The sequence below is a fragment of the Semicossyphus pulcher genome, unplaced genomic scaffold (assembly GCF_022749685.1).
Source record: "Semicossyphus pulcher isolate SPU_LCO1_2020_fin unplaced genomic scaffold, fSemPul1.0.p SCAF_17, whole genome shotgun sequence".
Classification (NCBI taxonomy): domain Eukaryota; kingdom Metazoa; phylum Chordata; class Actinopteri; order Labriformes; family Labridae; genus Semicossyphus; species Semicossyphus pulcher.
In genome coordinates, this window is record NW_027211681.1 from 11,947,818 (window position 1) to 11,972,575 (window position 24,758).

General features: G+C 39.7%; 2 protein-coding genes across 2 annotated transcripts; both read right to left on the reverse strand.

The window, feature by feature from the left end:
* Positions 1–644: 644 nt before the first annotated feature.
* On the reverse strand, positions 645–5,637 carry sumo2a (small ubiquitin like modifier 2a). The gene is made up of 4 exons (XM_069665478.1): positions 5,574–5,637; positions 4,535–4,666; positions 3,533–3,604; positions 645–1,148 (listed from the first exon to the last, which is right to left on the reverse strand). Exons 1-4 carry the CDS (start codon positions 5,592–5,594, stop codon positions 1,083–1,085), a joined length of 291 nt encoding a protein of 96 aa, XP_069521579.1. The 5' UTR covers positions 5,595–5,637; the 3' UTR covers positions 645–1,082.
* A 584-nt stretch (positions 5,638–6,221) lies between these two features.
* gga3a (golgi associated, gamma adaptin ear containing, ARF binding protein 3a) lies at positions 6,222–17,385 on the reverse strand. The gene is made up of 17 exons (XM_069665765.1): positions 17,349–17,385; positions 16,576–16,660; positions 16,352–16,427; positions 16,149–16,247; positions 15,935–16,058; positions 14,760–14,863; positions 13,700–13,780; positions 13,402–13,539; positions 13,070–13,151; positions 12,697–12,822; positions 11,176–11,388; positions 11,013–11,086; positions 10,512–10,924; positions 8,939–9,225; positions 8,262–8,431; positions 7,990–8,100; positions 6,222–7,737 (listed from the first exon to the last, which is right to left on the reverse strand). Exons 1-17 carry the CDS (start codon positions 17,383–17,385, stop codon positions 7,627–7,629), a joined length of 2,331 nt encoding a protein of 776 aa, XP_069521866.1. The 3' UTR covers positions 6,222–7,626.
* Positions 17,386–24,758: the final 7,373 nt, after the last annotated feature.

Sequence of the window (24,758 nt, forward strand, 5' to 3'; positions counted from 1 at the left end):
GTCCTGAGAATTTTGTGCACTTGTTATTGTACATTAATATTTTTCATCAATTATAGCACATTCTGTTTTTGCACTTTCTTTGCTCATTGTGATGCCATCGGTAGGTAGTTAACTGTTGTTTATATTCATCTTAATCAAAAATGTGTTATCTAAAATTGGTACCACTAGTAAAAACAAAATTGCCTGAGGTGAAGCACTTGTAAGCCAAATACATTTAATGCATGCTAGTAGTTATCGATTGGGTTTTAGTGAAAGCCAGGAGGCATTTTTAAAATCAAAAGTGTCCCTTTTGTTGACTTAAAGCAAGTTTTGTTTGTAGATTCAATTAAACATTTGGTTTAAACAGATGGGTCAGGAGACAGCACCATGAGTTAATCCAACAGTAAATGAAACCTCCTTACATGATGGTTGAAATACTGTATTAAGATGTGGGTAAGTAATGCCTATTCTAAGTAATACATTTAAAATTATACTACATTCGAACCATCTCAGATTCCTATTAAAAAGGACCTTTTTAATTGTCTAACAGATAAATAGTGAAGAAGAAACTGAAAGATAACTTTTTAGTCATGTTACCTACTCGTTCTGTTTCTATCTGCTGGTTTGTGCTGCTTAAGTATGTATGAAATAAACAAATGGACGTGTTAAAAAAAGACTCAATTTATTCCAATAATACATTTTCATAACTGATGTGAATTTAAAACGCAGGTTTACTAGACAACAATAACAAAATTCCACCAAAATCAAAATCTTGTTGACATAAGTATAAAAACAAATACAAGGACCAAGGAGTTTTCTCCAAAGTTTCAGGGGAAAAAAATTATCATGACAAGCGTTTAATTTTTTCTGCACAATAGTCACTGCAGTTTACAAATTGTCTACACTGCGCAGTCAGACCTGTTAACAGACAAATGACGGTGCGATTAATTTTATCTACACCAACTGTGCTGCTGCATTTGAGCATTTTGTAAAAGTGCTCCGCTTGATGGTATCAACACTGGTCACGAGCATTTGAAGAGTGGGCATAACAAAGATGTTCGGGGGTCAAAGGGGGAGGTAGGGATGTTCGTAGGAAACAGTCTTTAAAGAGAAGAGCCTCCGGTTTGCTGTTGGAACACATCAATCGTATCTTCATCCTCCATTTCTAGCTGCAAGAAAAAGTTCAAATGTTAGTTGTGAATCTGTTAGAGAGCAGGTGTGTGGTTGTGTTTGTTTAACAATTATTTAAAAAATTCATTTTCTATTGCTTTCTTTTGTTTTATTTGTTGGGAAGCAGGGAGCTAACATTATTTAATGAAGTGTTTTCAAAAGCACAATAATAAAGAGTATATCAGAAAACATAGATTAACTTCATGATAAATACCTAACGTAAGCACAAGGACTAGAGAACAGCTCTTGAAGTGGTTAGAGGAGGTGCAAAAGCTTAGAAGAGTTTCTGCAAACCTTGCAATATAAAATGTAAACAAGACCTTTTCCTTTATGTACCTGTTCAAAAGACAGCTGCAGATTGGACTTTGATCTGTTTATATCCGCGCTGTGCTGTTTATAAGTCTGGTCTTTATCTTTATAGAACAACAGCACTGTAAAACATCACGTACAGTGGACTAAGCAAATCTGAGTAAGTGCCCTGACTTAAGACTCAAGTTAAAGATTAGCTTCACAGCAAGTGTAAAGAGTAGACTGTGTTTACACAGAGCAATGTTTTGTGTAGCTACAATTGTTTCACAGCTGATTAAAGACGCCAATTTTAATTATAATTCAGTTGATTAAAACATATGGGTGGTTATCTTAAACGTGACTGCAATGCAATTAACTTTAAAAGGTGGTACGTATCTTTGGAGAAACCAGGAAGAGTGAACTCATTTTTTTGAAGGCATCCAACCCAAAATACACCAAAGTCACTTCCTCAAAACACATGACACGTGAACGGGGAGTGCACTGGGCCGACCAGCACAGAAGATGCTAACTGTTTTTATGATGCCACTGTACATCTGGATGTGCATTAAGTCCACTTGGCTTAGTGGCCTGCCCATCACTCATATTCTACTAATTAAATGTATTTATCGAGGTATATTTTCATTATTTATTGTTTATAGTTTATTTTTACAGAGTTTATAGTTTACTACTCAGAGTCTTTTTCTATTTTGGCAGTTTTGCTTTCTTGTAAAATTGGGAACTAAGTACCTCATTTCGTTCCTTTAATGTACAACCATGTTCTGGACAAATAAAAACCTTGAATCCTTGAATGCACAGGTAAAGTGCCAAAAGGTAGGTAGGCAGACAGGCAGGTAATGATTTTGTCAAATCATCTGATCTCTCATGGCTGTTGGAATACAATAGGATTGGGCATTTAAAGCAAAAATACTGTTCGATATTCACTGGGAACTAGTCGACTTTTACTCGAAGCTTCGCCCCAGTTTTCAAAGATGGCGTATACGGATGCTCAGTGACGTATGAGGTCTGTCCGGGGATATAATAAAGTGTGTTTTTTTTAACGAGTTATTTTTCTGTAATTAATTAATAGAATTATGTCCAACTTTTATTTGGTTATTTTGTCATACTGTGCATAGTTGTTGCAGACTTATGATATAGTAGTTTTGCCTGGCAAAGTTTGCACTTGTCCTTAGTTTCAGTGCGTTTTTTCGAAAGAGTTCCTCACAGAACTCTCTGGCAGCTGCTCTCTGCATTTCTCTCTGGTTCCAAATGTCACAGCGACCCGTTTTACCGGCACCTAGCGCGCATGCTTTCTTCTTCTCTTGTTATTTAATGGCGGTTAGCAAACAGCTTTCAGAGGCACTCCTGCCACCGTCTGGCAGGAGTACCGCATTACAACCAGGCGCCAGTAAGAACAATGGAAAAAAATAAATTAATGACTATTCGAATATTGGAAATTCATGACCCATCCCTAGAATACAAAGGCCTGTTCAGATCAAAGATTTGCCAGGAGACAATTGAAAATTAGCAATGGCTCGCTATATATGGTCAATAATGAATTGAAACCTGCCAGTTTACACGAACATAACTAGATGGGATGGTGTCTGCCCCGGCTTTGTCGTTGGTGTGGTGTAGTGCATATCGCAGCAAGTCCGGATCTCTGTTTGACTGAGGGCGGGCCTGAGCTACACAACACATACAAAGCAGAGAGGCAGGACGAAGAGTGGGCTTCGGCTGGATTTATACAAAATCGGTTACTGTCCTGCAAGGTTGTGTCGAGGTGTGAGTGTGTTTATCTTTGCTTTTATTAAGACACAGCTGGTCCTCAAACAAATTAATGAGTGGATCCCCTCTTTCCTCTCCATCACATGTGTTCTATTATCTTAAACTTTTATAAAACCTGTCGTTTCACCACATGCTTTCAAGAAATACTTAAAGAAGTAGCCTATTAGAGCAGGATAAAGTGTAAAGTACAAGGCATGCACATTGGCCGTCCCTGCCGGACTGTGAGATAATATTTATACTCCCATAAATGAGGTCAAAAAGTTATTCAACATTACAAGGGTTCATTTAGGCTGAACAAAAATTTAAGTCTTACCTGTGAGGGTGTGTCTGTTTCATTGATGGGCTGACCGTCAAATCGAAACCGTATTTGCCTCATTGCCAGACCCTGTGTGGAAAGAAAAGGAAATATAATGCTTAAGATATCATTAATCAAGATTAAGGGACGCCCTGGTGATCTGGGCATTAAGGTGCCAACACAGCAGGTTTGCTTGTTTGTTTCACCTCATTTACTCTCATCACTCTCAACTCATTGACTCTGCCATTCTGATTTACTTATATACTGTTATATCCACCAGGTGGTTAAATCTTATACTGTACTGTACTTACTACTGCACTATCTTATACTATTATATCTACTGGTCACTTAGTATAGTATATTATATAGTGTGTTATATTGTAGTATTCTATATGTAAATGTTCATAATGTACAGTATTACGATATTGTTATTGTTACCATACCATACGGTATACTATATTACATTACACTATACTATATTATATTATACTATAATTGCAATCTTTACCATTATTCTACTTACGCACTTTATATTGTACCATTTCATAAACCTTAGAGCTCATACCATACTGTATAACCTCATTCTGCATACCATGTCACTATATCCCACAACTGTCACTTTAACTTGTCACTTACTCCTACTTGTATAACAGTTGTATATACCTTGTATTTTTATATGTATCTATCCTTATTTTATACTGTATTCACTGACTTGCTACTTTGTCTTGGTACTGCTGTAACACCCGAATTTTCCCCCTGGGGATCAATAAAGAATATTCTTATATTCCTGCTCTCTCTGTTGATGGCTAACTAATACAGGCAAAATGTCCCTAAAGACATTGGTTTATTATAAAATGTAAAATTACATGAGTGATCACAAAAGTAAGTACGGTCACCCTGGATCTCTCAGCTGAGTCCCTGGCCTGCTGTCTAACATCTTCATGTTCAAGCTAGCACCACTGTAATAAACTTAAAGATGGCTTCTTTTGAGCAGTAGTAGTATTTGTGTTGCTGTCTCACCTGCCGTTCACAATACGCTTTCATCAGTTTGCTGAGAGGAGTGTGCCGTTTGATCTTGAATTGCACCACTGAGCCATCCTGCCCTGCCACCTTCAGGTTGATGTGCTCATTGTTCTCCGTCTTCACTCCCTCCTGAAGGAGAGAAAAACAAAAAGTTTGAAGAGAGGTTAAGATGTTGTCTGAAACTGATGTAAGGAGACACAAGAGGAAAAATGTAACCTCCAACATAAGTAATGCATGTTCAAAGCCCTTAATGTCAGGGTCAGACACAACATAACTGATGTTCAACATGCAACCTTTTCACATCACGTATGTTGATTAAATTTATATCGATGCTAACGTTACTTTTGTATTTTACCTGCACCTAGTGAGCACTGAATTGAAGACTGTCGTGGTTACTGAGCTTAGAAAAGGAGCAGCATCACAACTTACACGTTAGCATTAGCTTTAGCAATTGTCCCTGGCCTACAACTGATGATGCCCACCGGCCTAGTCAGGATGAAAATTACATCCAGCACTTATCAACAATCACTTTTTAGCTCGAGTACTCTGTTGTGTGCCGGTGATGTGCACAATTTAACACTTTTGTTATATTAAATTCGCTCAAAGTTAACGATTCATCTTTCTCCTCTTGTAATACTGCATCTCTCACCTTAGGCTTCTCACTTTGATTCGGTTCTTGCTAACATAAGCTGGAAATACCATCACTGAGTTATAACCGTTATAAGAAACATGTAAATCACATAGTTTTCACATCATTTCAGATGTATTAATGATGTGTATACAAATAGACTTGGGATATTTCTTTCTTTCATACCGCCCGGGACTCTGGCAATTAGCCACGTTAGCTTATTATGCTAACTTCACCCGCTAAGTTAGCTTACGAGCTAGCACGATAGCTCTCGTTTGGGCTGTAGCCGTCTCTAAGTAAGCTACCGTTGGTGGATTGGTTTGACGTTTACGGTGCCATATGTTCAATTACCTCACACAAAATGGGTACAGATAGGGGAAAAAACCCATTATAAAACCATCTCCTCACCTTGGGTTTTTCGTCTGCCATGGCTGCTGCTGCTGCTGCGTCTGCCTGCGTCTGCCTGCGCCTGTTCTACTGCGTCTGCGCACTCCGGCGCGCCACTTTCTGCTCCGGCTGCACTGCACTTCGAGCAGCTGCGCCAATTCTTGAAGCATACTGTTCCAAACATATAATTCCTCTCTGTTCGCCATCCTAACGTGTAAGTTTAAATATTGGTTCAAGGTGACACAGAATAAACATCTTAATGATTAAGCGTCTTTCTATCAGTGTCGGTAACCTACTAATTCCACTGCTGTTTCTGATCTCTTTAGATCAAAGACTGTATATATAGATCTAATCTTTTTGTGCAGTCTATGCTTTAGATGGATCAGCAATAACATGCATGTATGATATTATTGTGACAGTTTTCATTTTGCTCCATGAGTACTGCTACTACTATATGCATATGATTATATTTTTTTTTTTACACTCTGCTATTGCTTATATTTCTTTAGTAAAGAATCTGATTATAATGTAATGGAAATACCCTTCATCATTGTGTTGAACGTGTAACTATTTTCGGTCTTCAGATGCTAAATGATGAGGCAAAAATGTGTGAAATTTGTAATACAAATAGATACTTATCAATCTTTATTTTTTTTTTTACCATGCAAAGAAAAAGCTTTTCAAAAAATATGCAATGACAAGTTCATATAACAATCTAAGACAAATAAATAATTTTATAAGAAATATATAGAGAATCTCCCCTAAAGAGCACTAATAGCCCCAGAAAAGCATATAAGTAAGTCTTTGATGAACATATGGCAGGCCTTATGTTTTGAAGTAGCCACCAACTTTATACCTCTCATGTGAGCTAAACATTCACAATAGACTGAAAATCACCTACCCCATTAAGCTTTGTTTCCACAATATGGTCTAACGTCAGGGGCTGTAAATAACATTTAATCAACTTATGCCTAACAATATATACCTCTGTCTGCAGGGGTTAATTGTTGGCTCGTCTTCACTTCCTTCTATAAACGTGTTGCTGTACCTGAAAAGTAAAGGGGGCTAATGTCTCTGGCACAAGGCTGATATTCTATTGGACAGAACTTTTTTCTTATTAAAAATACTACCCATAGTGCACGTGCCCTTGACACATAAATCATCAAAACCCACTTTTGTTAAATAATGTAACATTATTAAATAACTGTCTGAATATTAGCATGAAAGCCTCAGACAACTACCTATTTGTACCTTCCTTACTGGAATAATGAAAGTGCCCGGCCATCATAAGGAGTAACACAGCTGTACAATTGTAATACCTTACAGGATATTAACAGATCTGACACCTTCCTCCCAAAAAAAATAAAAATAAAATACAGTTATGATAATAAATACTGACAGACTGAAAACAACAAGAGTTAGTAACCGAACTCAGAAGACAAGTAACAGTATTCAGTAGTAAATGTGAGACATATTGGAGGAAGTAAACTAAGTTTAACGGTTTCTTAATGAGCCAATCTGTGAGTGCTTTGTATTTCATAGCTCAGGGGCTCTTGTCTGCTCCTGTCCAATGCTTTTAGCGTAAAACATTGTTACCATAACAAGTCAGCAGGTCATATATTTAATTTCAGTGGGGCCGCTTGTTCCTATGAGCCTGGACTCACAGGCACCAAAAAGTGCAAGTGTTCTCTAATCTGTTCTTACATGACGGAGGGATAGGAGTAAATATGAACATTAAAATTAGAGAAACATTAGTATTATAATAGAAAAAAGTAATAAAACTAACAATAACTTAACAATTTAACATTAGCAATGATTTCCCCACATCAAAACCCTTTGTTACTGCACCACACTGACTGCCTCTGGCGCTGCAGCAAAGTTGGATGTTCGCTGCGGGACACTTCAGAGGGCCATCTCAAGCAGAAAAACTCCTTCAAGGTCCATTTAAGTTTAAATTACACTCTTCCAACATTCTTTTCCCTAAAAGCTTTCCAATACTACCCTTTGTCTTGACCTCAGAGCTGCTCTGACAAGCTAAATTGATAAAGAAGTCTTGGGAGTGTCAGACGCAGCGCTATAGAGCCCCCCATGTGTCAGCAGGCGGAAACTCGTTCACCTCCCCCACTTCTGTGTGCGGCTGCTCTCCCAGCATGAATGTCAGTTTGTATCTCATCCGAACCTTGTCCTGAAAAACACACAAACAATCAGCTTGGTTTCTTTCAGTAGCCTGCTTCAATACAAAATCTTTCGTGCTTTGTCAACGTCAGTGATCATTATATCCTCAAAGCTTATTGGTTGACTTCTAAGAGGACGGGTTATACTTTGCTGTATGATATGACTTCAAATATATCACAGCTGAGGTAAGTTTGTGCTATGTCAATGAATACATGATTTATGCAGCAATAAATGTATGAACAACAACAACTAAAGGCTGTACCTTAAGAGGATTTGCAAGCAGCATAACCTGAGTGATGGCAGCAGGAGGAAGGATGGGGTTAAAAGGAACCAGCTCGGTCCCTGAGGGGGGTTGCAGCTTCACTTTCATTGTCTGGAGAATTAGCAGAACAGACATAAATGTACATTTAATACATCATTTCATTTTCAGGAAATACATATATAAAATACATAAAAGAATCCTTTAAAAAACAAATAGTTAATGTAGCTTCCTATGCAGTGACAGTGTTATCACAGAGGCACAGCAGGTTTTACCTTGGGAACAGCAGCTTGAAGAACAATGTTTTTGACAGGCAGCGGGGCTGTGTTCAGCATGGATGCCACCATTACCAGTACATCTGGTCTGCCTGGTGGACATTCAGTGGCAAAATGCAGCAGAACACGCACCCCATTTTTGTCATATGCTGTCACAGGACACACTTGACCTTTCAGCACACATAGAGAGAAGTAACAAGTGATTATTACAGAGATCAACAAGGCATTCGGTGACAAATACACCTGACAAATAGTCCGCTTCTTGTTGCTTCCAGTGTAATCAATATACAGGGGATGGTTTCAAATGCGTCTTGCCTTTGGAACATGCTGTGTAATTACCAAAGTAAAACTTTGAGAATCGATACAAAGGGTAATTGAGGCAAAATGTCACCCAGTGTTTTCTGTTGTTTGTCAAGTTCCCCAATGTCCCCACTAAGTGGCAGTAAAGTCTAGGGTTATGACCTACCCTGCATCCTCGCTAGAGGGTTTTTATCAAGGTTGGGTGACAAGACAATGTTTTTATTTCAGATTGCTTTTGTCATAATAATGACCAAATTCTTACGTGGCTTCAAAATTACAGGTCCAGATTCAGTGATTTTTCTTTTTGTGGATAGTGGTCAACAAATAATTAAGAAAAGTACTCACAGAAAACACACAGCAGATTTCATAGAACTCACTTGGCTTGATAACATCCAAAGGGACAAACACGTTGGCAAGGGACACCTCTTGGCCTCTGCCTGGACTGGCCTGGCTCAGAGGGAGGATGGGGGAGAGGGAGCGTAACAGAGGGCTGTCATCTGCCTGACTACTGGAAGCTGGGAGATTGGACCCGCCTTGCATTCCTCCAAGGAGCAGGGAGGTGGACGTGGTGGAGGTGACACCGAGAGTGGAAGACAATGGAGCAGGAGCAGAAGGATCCTGACTCTTGACCAGCAAGCTGCCTAAGTCCATCGCACCCGCTGTACTGTGTAGATCAACAAGTGTCTTGGTAAAAGAGATATCACAGGCACCACAATGATTTAACGTATGACATCAATAAATATCATTAAGCTATAAGAAGAGAGAGAGAGAACAGAAGAAAGATGAAAGAAATGCTTCCTGAAATTTCAAAGCAATAGCGTTTGCTTTCAGGTTTAGTAATCATAAGTTAGCACTTGATTTTCAACTAAACAAAACAATACCAACGTTGTGACGCTTGAAACACTGGCAGCTAACCTGACCAGTTTTGCCAGCCTTGGCATTTTAATTAGTACCAATGACTGTATATATAGATGGACGACGCCGTGTCTCCATCTGCTCTCATTGCACGAAATTGATGCCAAAATAGCCCCCATGATGGGCACTGCCATCTTGTGATGGTGACGTCATTTGGAGCCAGAGTCTGTGCAGTAGAGATCGGCGGGTGGAGCCGCCATAGCCACTTCCGCTAACCAAAACACACACTTAACTTAGCAAAAAAACAGCAAGGATCCCGCATGCCTGCGAATTTAACAGCAGAACAGCTTCTTGTGTTGGTCTGAAGCAGACGCTCACAGATATGGAAACTTCAATGACTGTAGTGACTGTTTTAGTTACGCTTCCTCTTGCTGTTCCTCCTCTACTCTGCTAATCTGGAACAGATCGGAATCGCATTTGTCAACAGAGCTGTCAATCATCCTTTTAAAAACCTTAAACTAACTAATTAAAACTAAACTTACAAGAAAAATGAACACATGTAAATCAGCATGATAAGAACTAACTGTAAAGACAGAAACCATGTTTGAGAAAAATGTAATTGGCGTGTATTTTGGTTTTATAGTTTGACTCATGTCCCATCTGTTAACATGGGGAGGCGGGCTTTATGACCTATACTGCAGCCAGTCAGCAGGGGGCGCTCTAAATGCATGTTTTAAAAATGTAATGAGGAGAGTATTCAGAATAAAAACATCAGAGCATTTTACCCCCTTGCTCAGAGCGATGTTGCTTGGTTAAAGCACTTAGTACTCCTCTTTAAGTAGCTGCATGACCCAAAGTCACATTATAACAAAGGTTAAGAGAATCATGCGGAACAATTTGCCATTCTGAGAGCAGTTGACATGCACTTGAAATTTCATTAAGCAGAAAGGAGAAATGACTGTTTAGTGTCACTGAGCAGAAGTGCCTTTCAACATGAGTGATTCAACACACAGGCCTGCCAATCGGACGAAGGCCACGCGCCATTTACTTGTTTTTTTAAAACACGTTTTACTTATTTTTTAAATTAGGACTCACTTTTTAGGACTGCCGAGGTCCAGCAAGGCAAGGCTTTGAAAATTGTGACTGAAAATAGTTGCAGACGAGTCGGACCCTCCAGCTGAAGTAGAGACCTGATGTGCGGGGACATGTGTGGCTGAGGGAGCAGACGAAGCCATACTGAAGGATTGAGGAAGAGCTGTAGGGGCTGTGCTGATGGATACTGAGAGGCTGAGAGGCTGTGGGAACATGACGGACGTTGTTGAGACGGATTCTGTGAAAACCGAAGGCGTGGAGAAGACGTCGCCGGGGAAACTTAAATCAGATGAAGTTGTGGAGGGCTTGGAGGAGCAAACAGTTGCTGAAATAGCTTCAGGAAACAGTGAAGGTGCAGATAAGGCAGGAACCGAAGGAGAAGTCGTGTCAAAGAGATCCACATCTTGACTTGAGACCTGGAAATATATGGTAATAAAAAACACTGATATTACTAATAAGATAATACTTAACATTATTATGCATTATTGTACAGCGTTTAAATACCTGTAAAGATGAGAAATGATTGCTCAGGTTTGCATTTGTTGAATTACACGGACAAGGATTGGGTTCGTTGAGGCCTGTAAAACAAGTCATATCTCCATGTTAACAAGACATTCCCAAACAACACTTGAAGTCCAGTGTTACCATGAAAAACAAACTGTGTCACCTAAAGATAGCAGCTCTTCATCCAAGATAGAAAGTGCTGCAGAGGGTGTGCTGGCGTTGGGGGGCTGAGTGTTGTTGACAGCAGACCCACAGAGCAGGTCAGCAGGAATAGACAGAGAAGATGTCGGGGGCTGCTGCTCTGGTGGAGAGACGCTCTGGTTGTCCAAACCCACCAGGTCAATCAGGATCTCCGACTGGTTCGTGCGAGCGATGCCTTTTAGAGGTAGAATAATATTGGATGTAAGAAAACAGATGTAAATATTTCTAGTAGATCTGCACAGATGAGTCATTCTGTTTGGCAAAGATGGAGGGGGGGAGGGGGCTCCATAGCTACACTTTGCACTCACACAGCACAGCGCTGATGATATACTTTAATAGAGCAGTACATTCATTGGACATACTTATAAGACTCTTAAGACAAAGTTTTTAACATAAGGCTTTTTTTAACTGTGTAAAGCACTTTGAAATGCTCTGTGTATGATGCTGCTTTATCAATAAACCTTCCTTGCTTTGTCTTGCCATACCCGGATATTAAATCTCTATCAGCTAATAATCAAACTGCAGCAGGTGGGACAGATAATGTTTAATTTAAGGATATAATCTCGAAGATTTTCATTTAAATAAATGTTTGTTAAGTCCCCATCTATCGCTGCATGAGGTAACACGATGGTGATTGAGTCTATGGCCCACTGATGAAAGCCTTTGTATTTGCAGTATTATGGACTGGGTGTCTGGTGCGACTTTCGGTTGGAGCCATTTCAGTTGGAGCCAGGGTGGCGCTGTGGGTGGCCTAGGAGTCTATTTAGGTGTCAGATTAATTGCTACAGGTGTGGCACACAGCGAGGTGTATTGTTTCTGACCGTGAGGCAGACTGGAGGTGGTGTGATTTATTTTGAAGTTTTGTTGAATAAGAAAGAAATGAAAATAGAGATATACTCTGTTAATATAGAAAAATAAATGGATTGACATATCCGACTTCAAGTTTTGGCCTTGAAGTTTCTTGGTGACACCAGAGGATCAGAGAGGTGTAAAGGACACACGCCATCTACACCAGAGCCACGAGTACATGACCCAAACCAAACGGTCATCATCTACTATGGCTGAACAAACAAAGATGGATGACTGCAGATACAACTTCAAAAATAAGTAAAAAATCCAGAGAAAAAGAAACAAATTGGACGCTCAGATGAAGGCAAACAGTCTAAAAAGGAAAGCGACCGTCAGCGAAGGAAAATCAGGAGTTACAACCGTTACAAAGGGAGCCAACCGTGGACGTCTGGATATATGGAAGGTGTACTACCGTAATTACTGTTTACCGCCATAAGGTGCCACCAAAGAGAACGAAACTGAAATCTTCGAGATTATATCTTTAAGTTGTGATATACACAAAAAGAATGCTTTCATTGAAGATATGTCAGAAACTGCACGGCTAAACGGCACAAATATTAGCCGCATGCAAAGGAGACTTTTTGTCAACACACGATGAACATATAATGCTCTGCCCACGCCAGGTGGCACTCACCCTGTCTGACTGACGTTTGCGTTTGTTGTGCTTCCTCTGTCTCTCCATTGACAGTACGTCCTTCCACAATCTTCTTATAAGAGTTAATGACATGGGAAAGGTCATCGCTGGCCTGCAGGATGTCTCCTGGTAAGTGCATTTTAAAAAGGTCAGACTGTGGTGACGTTTATATTTACATACTTTAAACACAAACAACGTAGACATCATTTGGTTCACAATTTATGAGTCGAGAGGTCATCAGTGGTCTTGCCTGATGAGATGTTGGTCTCAATGGAGGACCAGGCTTATGTAAACACTGACTCTTTTCATACATAAATTACGATGGAGGGAAAATGTCTTCAGTATTAATAGCGCTTAAGAAAACAGTTGTTACCCAAGCTGCTGTCATTATCCTCCGTCTCAGTAGCCAGCTGAAACACAGTTTGCCTGAGCTTGTCACAATCTCTGTACAGCTCCTAGAAAAAGCAGTTTGAAAAATATCAGTCATCCATAGTCATTGTCACTTAATACAATGATATTAAATTAATTCTTACATTTCACAAAGTGTTCCAATGTTCATTTTTATAATAAATTACTTGTTTTCGAGGCTGCCTGGGCAAGGTGTTGGAAAAGTAACAGTGTTTTCAGAAAGGTCAACTGATGCCAAAAGAAATAATTTAAGGGGTTTCGAAAGGTCATTCGAGCCACATAACACAGAGAACGAACCCCAATGAGCTCCTTGTCTCCGTCTGTCGAGTCTTGTGGGCTGAAGTGAGCAAGCATCTCATTAAGGAGTTTGACGCTGTTGTTGACGGCCTCCAGTGTGCTTATTTGCTTTGTGGCTTTCTGCGTCCTCACCTCATCCTGAAAGAAAAGGTTTCAGTGCATTTGAAGGTACACACATTTTGAAATTAAACCTGAGAAATCTGTTCAGGAATCTGTTTTCCTATTTCTCTCAAAGAAAGTCACCAGAAATCAGGCTAAATTTAAACATAACAATCAAAACATTTTGACGCAGACACACCTCCTTGACCATGTTCTTGATGAGCCGATTGGCCTCTTGCAAATCTTCAGGCTTTTTGCTCTTCAGCAGCTCTGATAGTCTCTGCAGAGAGATAAGAGAACCTTCCGTAAGTCAACACTCGCTGCCATTTCCCAAAGATTAAACCAACACAAGCAGCAAAGCCGTACCAGCCCCCAGACCCTGAAAAAACTTGATCCATAGATCGCCTGCAGTCAACGAAGAGTAAACATTTATATCAGTAACAGCGGGTAATGGAGCAGAAAAATAGAAACAAACAACAGCAGCTTGTGTGGTCAAGGAACATTACATATGTCCCTTTTTCTGTGCGAGTGCAAAGCCTTTAGTCGGTGATGCAAGAGCAAGACAGGAGAAGAAATAGAGAGAGATCGTCTTCTTCTTTTGATCCTGTCTAACCTCTCAGTCCATACAAGGTTCCGACAAAAAAATAATTCACAATAAGGAATAAGAGAAAACATTGATAACATTAACATATCTGTCTGTCAAATGAGAAGCGACAGCCAGGACATGGTTAGCCTAGCCTAGCATAAAGGCTGGAAACAGCTATTCAAACAACGTCTTAAACACCTACAGCACATGTAAAGCGCACTAATTAACATGTTCAATCTGGTTTGTTCAATCACAAAACAAACAAACACAGTAAAAAAAAGTTGTGATTTCAAGGGAAGTTTTGTGTTGGACTATTTCTTAGCGGGGGCAGTGACTTCCTGTCGTTAAGCTAAACATGTAATGGACAGACAAGAGAGATGTATTGATCATCTCATCTAACTCTCAGCTGGAAAGCCATTAAGGCTATTTCCAAAAATGTCAGACGATTCTTTTCACTGTGATCAGCAGGGAGGTTCTGAACACATGCAGGCACTTGGATACTTCGACTAAAGTGCCTTAGACAGAAACATACAAGACTTATAAATAGTACAAGTCAGATATAGCATATGTATGTGCCAATAAAACATTTAATCAAAAGTGTCTGTCTGACTTTTGTGCAACAAGCTGCAGTATTTAGACAAGCACTTCCTAATCCTAAGACAATTGTTCTGACCTTGCTCTTCTTCTCATCATCAAACACAGGGTTCTTGGGTCGAGGAGATGGTGACGGCATTAATGTGGCATCAAGACAGATTTCTGGGTCAACCGAAACAATACCTGAAACAAAATGACAACAGGCAGCTCTTACACTACGAAACAACAGTCTCAGGACTTAAAACAGTTCAAAGCAAAACAAAGTCATAAACCATAGTTTACTGTATTCTTTTTTTCCTTTTGTATGTCACCGTTATGAATTCATATTGTTTTACTATTATTGGGTATTGTTTGGATTTTAACAGTTCTTACCCCGATGCTGCCTCTTCCTGTTTTTTAGGGACAGGGTCAAAACAGGCAACACGTTTATTTCACCTAGCGCTTACTGTACGAGCCACAAATCTAAGTTTTGCTTGATTCTAAGCTTGATAGTTTTGCAAATTTTTATTGTTTGCTGTGAATTAGTTATTGGTGGTGGACGTGTTCACCAGAAGCTGCGGTAATGTCACTGATTATATGATTTCATGCACCTCATCATTTCTGTTTTTTGGTATTGACGGAGAGAGGGTGAGCTCGGGAGCGGATATTTTCTGTTAATTGATGAATGCACGTACGACAATTAATAATACGAGTTTTTATTTTACGAGCAGGTAACTGGTACCTTTTTGTGTTTCGTGTTCTGTGGAAGAATAAATTAATAAATGGTGGAATACGTATCGTTTTATGGATTATCCTTACAGCGTGATAATCGTCATTTTCATGGAAAATCAATAAACGGTTCCAGCATTTCGAATGTAAGGATTTGCTCCTTCCTTTGAATTATTTTACTATGTTCCATTTATTTATAATAACTGACAGGTTGGGACTATTGGTCGGACAAAATATAAAAGTATATTCTCTTAATAATACTTCTGAACTTTTTCTGATGAAACAATGCAGCACTTCTACTTGTAACAGTACTTTTAAGTGTGGTACTAAATAAAAATGAATTCTGAATACTTCCTCTATAACTTCCCACTTCAGGTAAAAATTAAAAAAGATATGTATGAATTATGAAAGTCATTGTGTTTTTTAACAAGCGAGGTTAGAACACCAACACTCTAAACCCCTTTCAGATTTTGAAACCGGTTTTAATTTGAAACCAGTTCTCGAAGCCTGCATATCTTAACAGTTTCTATGCAGTTGCTGTCTTACCCTGGGACTTCAGCATCTGATAGGCTTCAAAGATCTTTGCTTCATCTGGCAGGGACACCGTCCAACTGTACAACATTTCGATCACTTTGGTCTTCACTTGCTCTGATACTTTGTCTCCTAGATACTGAAAGATAAAAAGATCCACAGTTTCAAATAACATTAAACATAATTTGAAGAATCTACATTAGAGAGGGACTGAACATTTGCCACTTACTTTGGGTGAAACCACCTTAATTAATTCATTTAAAAACCTAAATTTCCCGACTTCGCTGTGAAACCTTCGCCCACAGTTCTTCATACAAGCCTCGAGGACCTAAAAAAGGAACACAATCTGAGACAAAAATCTTGTAATTGTAGACCACTTCATGCTGAAGGATGTCACAATGAAAACCATAGTGAATTTATCATACTACCAACCATCAACGCTTGTATGGCCTCCCATTCCTGAGGGGACTGAATCTTGTGAGCCAAAAGTCTTACGGATATTTGTGGGCTGGAAATTATAAAAGAAACAAACAATACAATGTGAAGTCAATAACAGAAGCAAGACACAGTCGTGGGCTTCATAATAAGCAGCACATGTTTAGCAAATTGAGACACAACATTGTGTAAGTGGGTTTATTAAATGAATGTGACCATACCCTTCTAGCTCCTTATTGATTTGGTCACAGAAGCCCATTATATACTCCCAGTCCTCCTGCCTGTTGGAAGGGTTAGTAGCTTTGTCTGGAAAAAAATAAGGATATGCACTTTCATGTACATGAAGCCTTAGCATAGCATAGATTTACAAACAGACACACATATATGGAAGTAAGTCTATCTTGTCCCTGGAAAGCTAATGAAGGCTGGAGCTTTGTAGCTTTGCAGATGTAATTCAAGACGGGATTATCAAACTCTATCCCTTCAGAAACCACCTCACAAACAACACTGACAGTTGTTCGTTTCAAGCTCATCTTACGTTATGAATTCTCTTTTACGTGGCCCCCAGACTCTTCTCTGATCCAGTGTGTTGTTGTTTTTGACAGCCCTGTCTGAACTTGGATTAAGTTAACGCCTCGAGGTGTTTACAACAGCGTCTGTAACTCCAGGCAGTAAATGTGTATGCGCACTACGGATCACCAGTAGAATAATAATACATATTTTGACACCCTGAACATACCGACTATTAGTCAAAGACACAAGTAAAGCAAACACCAAAGCTCCTTCTGGCTAACAGCTACTCCCATCATCTACCAGAAGCTGTCTGTGTTAGCCACTTTCTGACAACACAGACGAATATGCAGAAAATATTCGACAACAATCATTGTCAAGTGAGTCCAACTAACGTTTCAGACCCCCTCCGTTATTCAGCACTTACGTGCAAGTCTCTAATTTGAATGCATGACTTGAAAAAGGAGTTTTAGTATGAACTTACTAAGCCAGGACTCCAACGACTCTCCATCGTCCGCCATATTTGCACCCTAGCAAACAACGCGTGACTCGTCCTGATGCATTCACTTGCTGTCGGAGAAACGGGAGCTGCTCTCCGCTACCTCAATTACATTTTTTTTAGGGGAGACCGGGGATGGTAGTAACACTTTTTGTTTGAGCATCTGTAACTCAGTGGTTGTTTGTGCTAGATCTCTCAGACCTTGATACACTGGACCCATATTTTGTCTACTACAAATAAAACTCAATTAAACTTCTACTACACAATCACAGATTATGTGAGTTAAAGTCAAATACAAAGAGATCCATTCTTACAACCTACCCCACTACTGGGGTGAGTTGTAACACTAGCTGTGGAAAGATGTAACAATGACAGGACATGTGCTGAAATAAGATCCAGACTATTCAATTTATGCAAGAACTTTATTGAAGAATAAAGAATATATCATTCTATGAAGGATATGGGAGTGTTCGATATTGATGACATCACGGCAACTCTTTTCTGATTGGTCAAATGACAGTGTTACAACTGACCCAGTTGGTTTCTCCTATGATTGGGTGAAGGCTGAATTATTTTTTAATTACATAGATGTGTGTAACATTATCATATCTCTATTGTTATGTATGTCGAACACACGTGCACAATATAAAGCCCTCTTGTTCTGTTGCATCAACAATTAAAGCTCACTCTCTCATGTACACGTAGTAGTAAGGCAGTGGATGTTCATGTGCTAGAAGAGAGTGGCTTTGAGGATTTTTTTTATAGATTCTATAAAAAAATATTCTCCAAAGTTGCCTTAAAGTACCCAAGCTTAAATCTTACTACTTTGCTCGTTTGTATGAGTAGAGTCCCAGATGCTTTTCTTAGTAGTTGGTAGAGACTTAAAAAAACCCTGAGTGTGATATAAACATAGAATATTAGTCATTTACAATTCACCATAGTCACTTGGAGGCCATTTTACTCTGACCTGACCCCTGGTTGAAAGCTTAAATGCTGTTTTAATGTTGTCGTGCTTTGTTCCAGGTTGACAAAGGCTATAAACAGAGGGATAGACAGATCTGATCATTACACCGCGTCTTGATTCGTCAGCCACTAAAAAGGCAATTGATTGTAAATACCTGGAGGGACATTGGGTCATGTTATCATAATATATTAAGTTATAACAAAGATAACGCCTTAGCTACAATTAGATGACAACTAATTTTAGCATTGTTCACTTCTTAGCTAAGACCACGGTTTAATAGTGTTTCCTGTTTACAGTCTAGTACTGAGTCCCTGAAGTCAGAAAAGCTGATACATTTTATTTTGTGCGCACAAGTTATTATCTTTTGCGCACAAGATAATTATCACATGAGAACAAATTACTATCTTGTGACACAAGATAAGCAGTTGTGTAGGCCTACTCTCTCTTATATTGTGTGATGAACCAGGCATAAACATCACTTTTGGCTCCAACAGAAACATATTAAATCTCTCACAGCCACCTTTGTAGTACTAATAAGCTCCAAAAATGTTAAAACACAGAACTATATATTTTGCTAACTGTTAGTAAGTGAGATGCACCGTGGAGATTTAGCTAGTAAAGCACAATAACGTGGTGAGCCTATTCAGCAGATCAATATCATCACAAAAGCCTTTGATATTGAATTCAGAGATTCTCTCAAACAAACCATAGGGTTAAACAAGTCTTTAACCCAGAAAACAAACTTATTTTAATGTATTTCAGCAGAGCTTATTACATACTCACACAACATGGGGCGCATCCATCATGCCTGCAGAGGCGCTCATGTTACACACAAAATGCCAGTCCCAGTGAAACACTCACAAAAATACAAAAACATTATTTACACAATTAAATTAGCAAATTACTGGCGAAATAGAGGCAAATAATCATTAGCATTAATATAATAACTTATGCGCACAAGATAATAACTTGTTCCCACAATATAATAACTTGTGCACACAAGGGGAGTCTAGGAGTAAAGACGATCGAAAGGGAAGGCATAAATTCCTGGTTTAAGATAATGTTAGCTAATGAGCTCTGGCAACATTTCAGGCTAAACCAACATATTTGATAACTTAGCTACCAACGGCTTAGTCTGAACACCACATTCATTTAACCAATTCATAGATGACAATACAATTACCTCGCTGACATTGTCTTTAGTTAGGAATTACTTTCCTAAAGTGTTGGTTAACACTAGCTGTAGGAGATATTTATGTGTTCTTAGTATTCAGTTGTGTATTTAGTTTACTAATAATAATAGTTTGATTATTCTAGTCGTTTGGTTTATTTAGATCACATTTTTGATTATATTTTCCTTTGCTCGTTATTTGTTTAGTTACATTTTTTGTTTGTTTAGTATATTTAGTTTTTTAGTCAGTGTTTTGTTTTGTTTGGACACTGTGAGCACCTGTGTTTACAAAGGTAGGTAGGCAGGTGGAGGACCAGCATGCACCTGGGTGGGCGTATGTTTTTGTTTTTTTACCAGCGCAAGAGAGGCAGCAGGAGCCATGATTTCTTTTTTCTTTTGTTTGCTTGCAAAGAAAGCTTTGAAAGAACAGTGGACTTCTTTTTCCTGCGTACACCACATCCCCATGGTGCATCAGTGGCAGTGGATTATGTTTGATTTAATGTTAGTTTTGATTGATTTTTCAGACAAATGGCCACTACAGTAGCAAACAGCAATGCTAGGAAGTGATGGGTTCCAAGATTGATTATTTGGCATCTTGTTTTTGGATATTCTCCTCGAGTCATACAGTTAAATGTAAAAGTAGTGTTATTATGGTTAATTTTGAGGTTGAATCTTCAGTGATATAATACAGGGGAAAAACAACAGTGTTTTGCCACACTTACAATTTACAATGAGTACCAATAAATAGATTCTGACAGAACGGCCAAGCTCTCCGTTGGGGGTATACTTCTGTATGGCCTTGTTTATGGCACTGCAGCCTTTCATCAAAGTGTTAGCGACAGAGTCGGATCTGTCATGAGCCAGATGAGCTTGGCTTTCCTGTCATGATCCCTCAAAAGCTCCGGCACTATCAGTTCTTCTGCAGCAGTCCTGCAAAGACACGTCTCTCTCCCACATCTCACTTCAGTCTGCCTGTCATATAAGCTAGTAAATGCCACCACAAGAGCAACGGCCGGGCTCTTGTCCACGGGATTTTCTCTGTGGCTGCAGCTCAAATATGACATGGATTGAGCAGGTGGCTCCGGCACACATCTCAGCTCATGAGACAGATCAGAAAAGGATTGCGATACAGCTCCATCAGAAGGTCGCTCACCTCCACTGAGCTTCTGGGGAGGCAGAAGGAGTCAAATTACGTCCCGGAGCAAAGCCTCATCCCAGTTTATGTGCACTCTGGGCAAATGTTGGGACTTCTGCATTGGATGCCGATTACAGGCCAAGGTTTTTCCGTAGCCACACATGCTGTCACTGAACCTTTGCTCGTCTTCCAGATGGTGCATACTCACCCACACAGCCGACTCCTTCATGTTTCGCTGCCAAGGCTCAGTCCATGATTCCTGCGTGGAATCTTTGCAAGAAGAGGTGAGAACGACAAGAGGATTGGATTAACACCAGGCGTCACTGTGGAGGTTTTGTAGAGATCCGACTTCTCCCCAATCCGCCCCTCCAGAGAGCAGTATGAAACCATCTCATGATGTAACCATATCTGTCCATCCACTCTCTTTGCTCTCTTTGCTCTTGATTTTCCCACAAGACCCTCCTGACTATTTCTGTGAGTCAGAGACATCAGTCATCCTGACGGCTCCAAAGCAAAGGAGCAAGTCATGATGTCTAACACTGATACCGCTATTATCTGACCAGCTCTTTCAGTCCACCGTGGAACAGAGGTGTGCTGCAAGATTCTGCCCTTTGGATTACAGAAACATCCCAATGGAGCGTTCGGGGTCGTCTCTGAAAGTTTCACAGAGTTTTCTGGGCTTTATTAACTTTACCTCATATTTGGCCGTCTCTGTCAAGGTGAACAGGAAGTCTCTTGTGGCATCTATGCTGGGAGTCTCTGTCGGCACACGTTATTTAAAGTAATTGGTAAATTGGGGCTGTGGACGCAGAACTTCAGTCTAATGTAATGTATGCTGGCATGGGTTATAGTGAGGGCAGGTTGGGTTCAGATAAGGTCGAACCAACACAATAAAGGTAAGAGACTGTCATTAAAACCAGGCCTCTTCTTCTTCTTCTTCTACTTCTTCCAGCTATTGTTTTAACATCTGCAAAGTCCGCCCCTCCACACTTTGCTGCCAGGCGCTCCCTGCATGTCTCCCCATTAGCCTAAAGAAGCCCTCATTTGAGCCCTCACAGCTCCTTGCACTGTGTGGCCATGTGGTGGCGGCAACAGCTTAGATAGGATCCACAGTGGGTTTACTGTGTTGTCATTACTAGGAGTAAAATAAAGCAGCACTTTACTGACGTGGTCCTCAGCACTCTATTCATTGTTCTGTATGGTTTGTGTGGTGAGGAGCAGCACGTTAATGAAGGCTCATTAGTTCAAAAGTTAGCTGAGACAGACATGAGAAGGAAAGATGAAACATAAAGGCTTTCTCTCTCTGTCTGGTCTCTCTGATTAATTTAATTAATTCAAACACATGCGGTTGAGACTCATTTTATTCCCAGACGTATTCTGCTCCAACGTCTTTAATTATTTCCCAGCAGTGCAAACGTATCATGTGGTCTGTAACTTAGAAGTAGAAAATAAGACTTTCCAGACACCGAAAAAAGTCCCGATTAGAAGCAATGTGCTGCCTCTGCACCTGTATTTATGCAAAGTCTGATTGGTATTTGTCTCTTTTTGTTTGTTTGTTCTTTGCAGGGAATTCACTTTCAATCTGCGTCTCAGCAGCTTCAGTCAATAAAGCTATCTGAGGAACAAGACGACAAAAGCATGAACTGCAGTCCCGGGAAGATTGACACCATAAGACTGACAGAAATGCATTAGCTGTCATTTGTAAAGGGACATGTAGGTGGAAACATGACGCACCAGCATTCATCCCTGTCACAATAACCGGAAACCTGATGGGTTTTTTTAGCAAATAAAGTACAAAAACAAGAATGTGAAAAGGCCTTTCACATGCGTGTCATTGTTGCTACTTTTAGGCACAGCCCCATTTTAGATTAGGAAGAGGTCTATTTTACTGTCCTTTTAGACTCGTAACACATAATCTAATGTATTATGTGATTGTATGACTGCTGTAAAATATTGAGAGGAATTTGACCATAGTATGACTGGAAATAAAACGTGTTTGAATTAATGATACCAGAAAAGATTTCTTCTTATAATTTGCTTTAAAGAATTAGCAGAAACTGCCCGCTCTGCTGGAAGTCAGAGATTAGCGCCATGTCACATGTTGTGTTAAAGTTCGGGACTTTAAAGTTGTAATCTCAAAGATCTCTTTTTCATTCTCTTTGGCGGCACCTATTGCGGTAATTGCAGGAGCATACTCTTAGATATCCAGACAGTGTTGCATGTGTGACGTCCACGGTTGGCTCCGGTTGCAACTCTTGATTTTCCTCGCTGACGGTCGCTTTCCTTTTTAGACTGTTTGCTTCATCTCAGCGTCCAATTTGTTTCTTTCTCTTTGGATTTTCACTTGTTTTATAAGTTGTATCTGTAGTCATCGATCTTTGTTTGTTCAGCCATAGTAGCTTACTGTTCACTCGCAACACTTGCAGAGAGCGGAAAAGCAGCCGCTTAGCTCCGCCTACCCTCTCTGGCAGACCAACCACTGCTGGCTGATGGAAAACCCGTCACTAACTGGGCGCCGTTTGTGATTTCAAATGTCGCCACAGACACCCAGTCCATAATAACACTATATACTGCAAATGCAAAGGCTTTCATCAGTGGGCCATAGTCTCAATCACCATTGTGTTACCTTGTCAGTGATAGATAGAGACCTAACAGACATTTATTTAAAGGAAAAAGTTGAGCTTCTTACTTTAACAGACAGACATTTATTTAAGAATAGAAGTTCATCAGTTTTTCTCCAAATCAAACACAGCTTTTAGAAACAGCTGGAACAGAAACAAGGAGGGACACTTTGCATTTGCTGGAATAATTGAGAGGATGAAACATGAGGGAGGGATTTTTTATTTACCCACAAATCAGCTGAATTTCTTTGTGTATTTTTTAAAATACTCTTTCTTTTGTTAAACGAACATCTTGTTATTGATCTGTTTTTTCGCAGACATCTTCAGTGTCTGGTTTTTTGAGATAATAAGGGAGAAGACAATCATGCATCAATACAATAAATGGGTGTTACCGCCACAGAATTCAATCAGCAGTATGGTTAGTCCAAAAGAAAAGACCCCAAAAGTGTATTTTTTCATTTCAACCTGTGCAGAGGTGAAGACTAACAGCCTCCTCTGCTCTGCTCTGCTCTGCTCTGCTCTGCTCAGTGTTTGGCAGTGTGTAGCACTGATCTGTCAAAACTCAGGACAGCTTTTCATTTCATCATGTGTGGGTACTTTTCAGAGTTGACTGAAGCCACATAATTCATGGGGAACACGCCGGTCACTCTGTTGCACACTCCTTTTCAACAGTTGGCATCAGACTTATCCAGGAGCTGAATGATGTCTCAGCTCACCCTCCTCCTCGGCTTCAAAGTCAAACAGCGCCTTGTAATGCACACTCTACACGAGCGAGAGAGAGAGGGGAAACAAGAGCTACAGCAGTTTTTAGATAAATGTAACTAAGTAGTTTTAAAGTAGTAAATCTACACACATATTCATGAGGTCTTCTAAATAGCAGGTTATTGCTGTGGTGGCACTGATGATCACTATATCATGTGGAATTTACTGTTGATATGTAGTTGATATTAACAGGGCGCACAGAAGTCTCTGAATCTGTATTTCAATGTGTCATGGGATAATTCTCGTCAGAAGAAAGTTATTTTGAATTCCCCAAAGGTTGGGAGTGTTCAAACAGAAGTCGACTGTGAAACAGCATCGCGTCCACAAACTGAATTCTGATAAGGGAAATTTCCCGCATCGACGCAGCTGTGCAGGGATGCACCTTTCCAGGAGCCTTCGCAATCAGAGAGCACGTTGAAAAGAAAAAGTCATAAATACAACAGCAGAAAGAAATCTTTGAAGGTGGGGATTAAAATGTTTTGGCCTGCTGATCAGATAAATACTCCACATGAAAAACATTGGATTACAGCGGAATAAATTGTCTGCTGATTAAATCAGCGGGAGAAAAACAAGAAACTGGTCGTTTGGATAAAACATTAGTTGGCAAAAGTATTTTTTTGAAAGTCAAAAATGTACCTTAAAACTTGAATGACATTACTTAATTTAATGCTTTTGTCGGTATCTGTGTGTGTGTTTGTGTGTGTAAAAACCCACTGTATGATGACATTAAAAGTTAATGCTT

Excerpts from the sequence above, each read along its gene's own strand:
- sumo2a (XM_069665478.1), bottom strand. The coding sequence starts at position 5,594 with ATGGCAGACGAAAAACCCAAG. Across the intron at positions 4,667-5,573 it reads TGGCAGACGAAAAACCCAAG|GAGGGAGTGAAGACGGAGAA; the intron begins GTGAGGAGATGG and ends TCTCTCCTTCAG. Across the intron at positions 3,605-4,534 it reads AAGCGTATTGTGAACGGCAG|GGTCTGGCAATGAGGCAAAT; the intron begins GTGAGACAGCAA and ends CTTTCCACACAG.
- gga3a (XM_069665765.1), bottom strand. The coding sequence starts at position 17,385 with ATGGCGGACGATGGAGAGTCGTTGGAGTCCTGGCTTA. Across the intron at positions 14,864-15,934 it reads TCAGATGCTGAAGTCCCAGG|GTATTGTTTCGGTTGACCCA; the intron begins GTAAGACAGCAA and ends ATTTTGTTTCAG. Across the intron at positions 11,389-12,696 it reads GCAAACGTCAGTCAGACAGG|GCATCGCTCGCACGAACCAG; the intron begins GTGAGTGCCACC and ends TACCTCTAAAAG.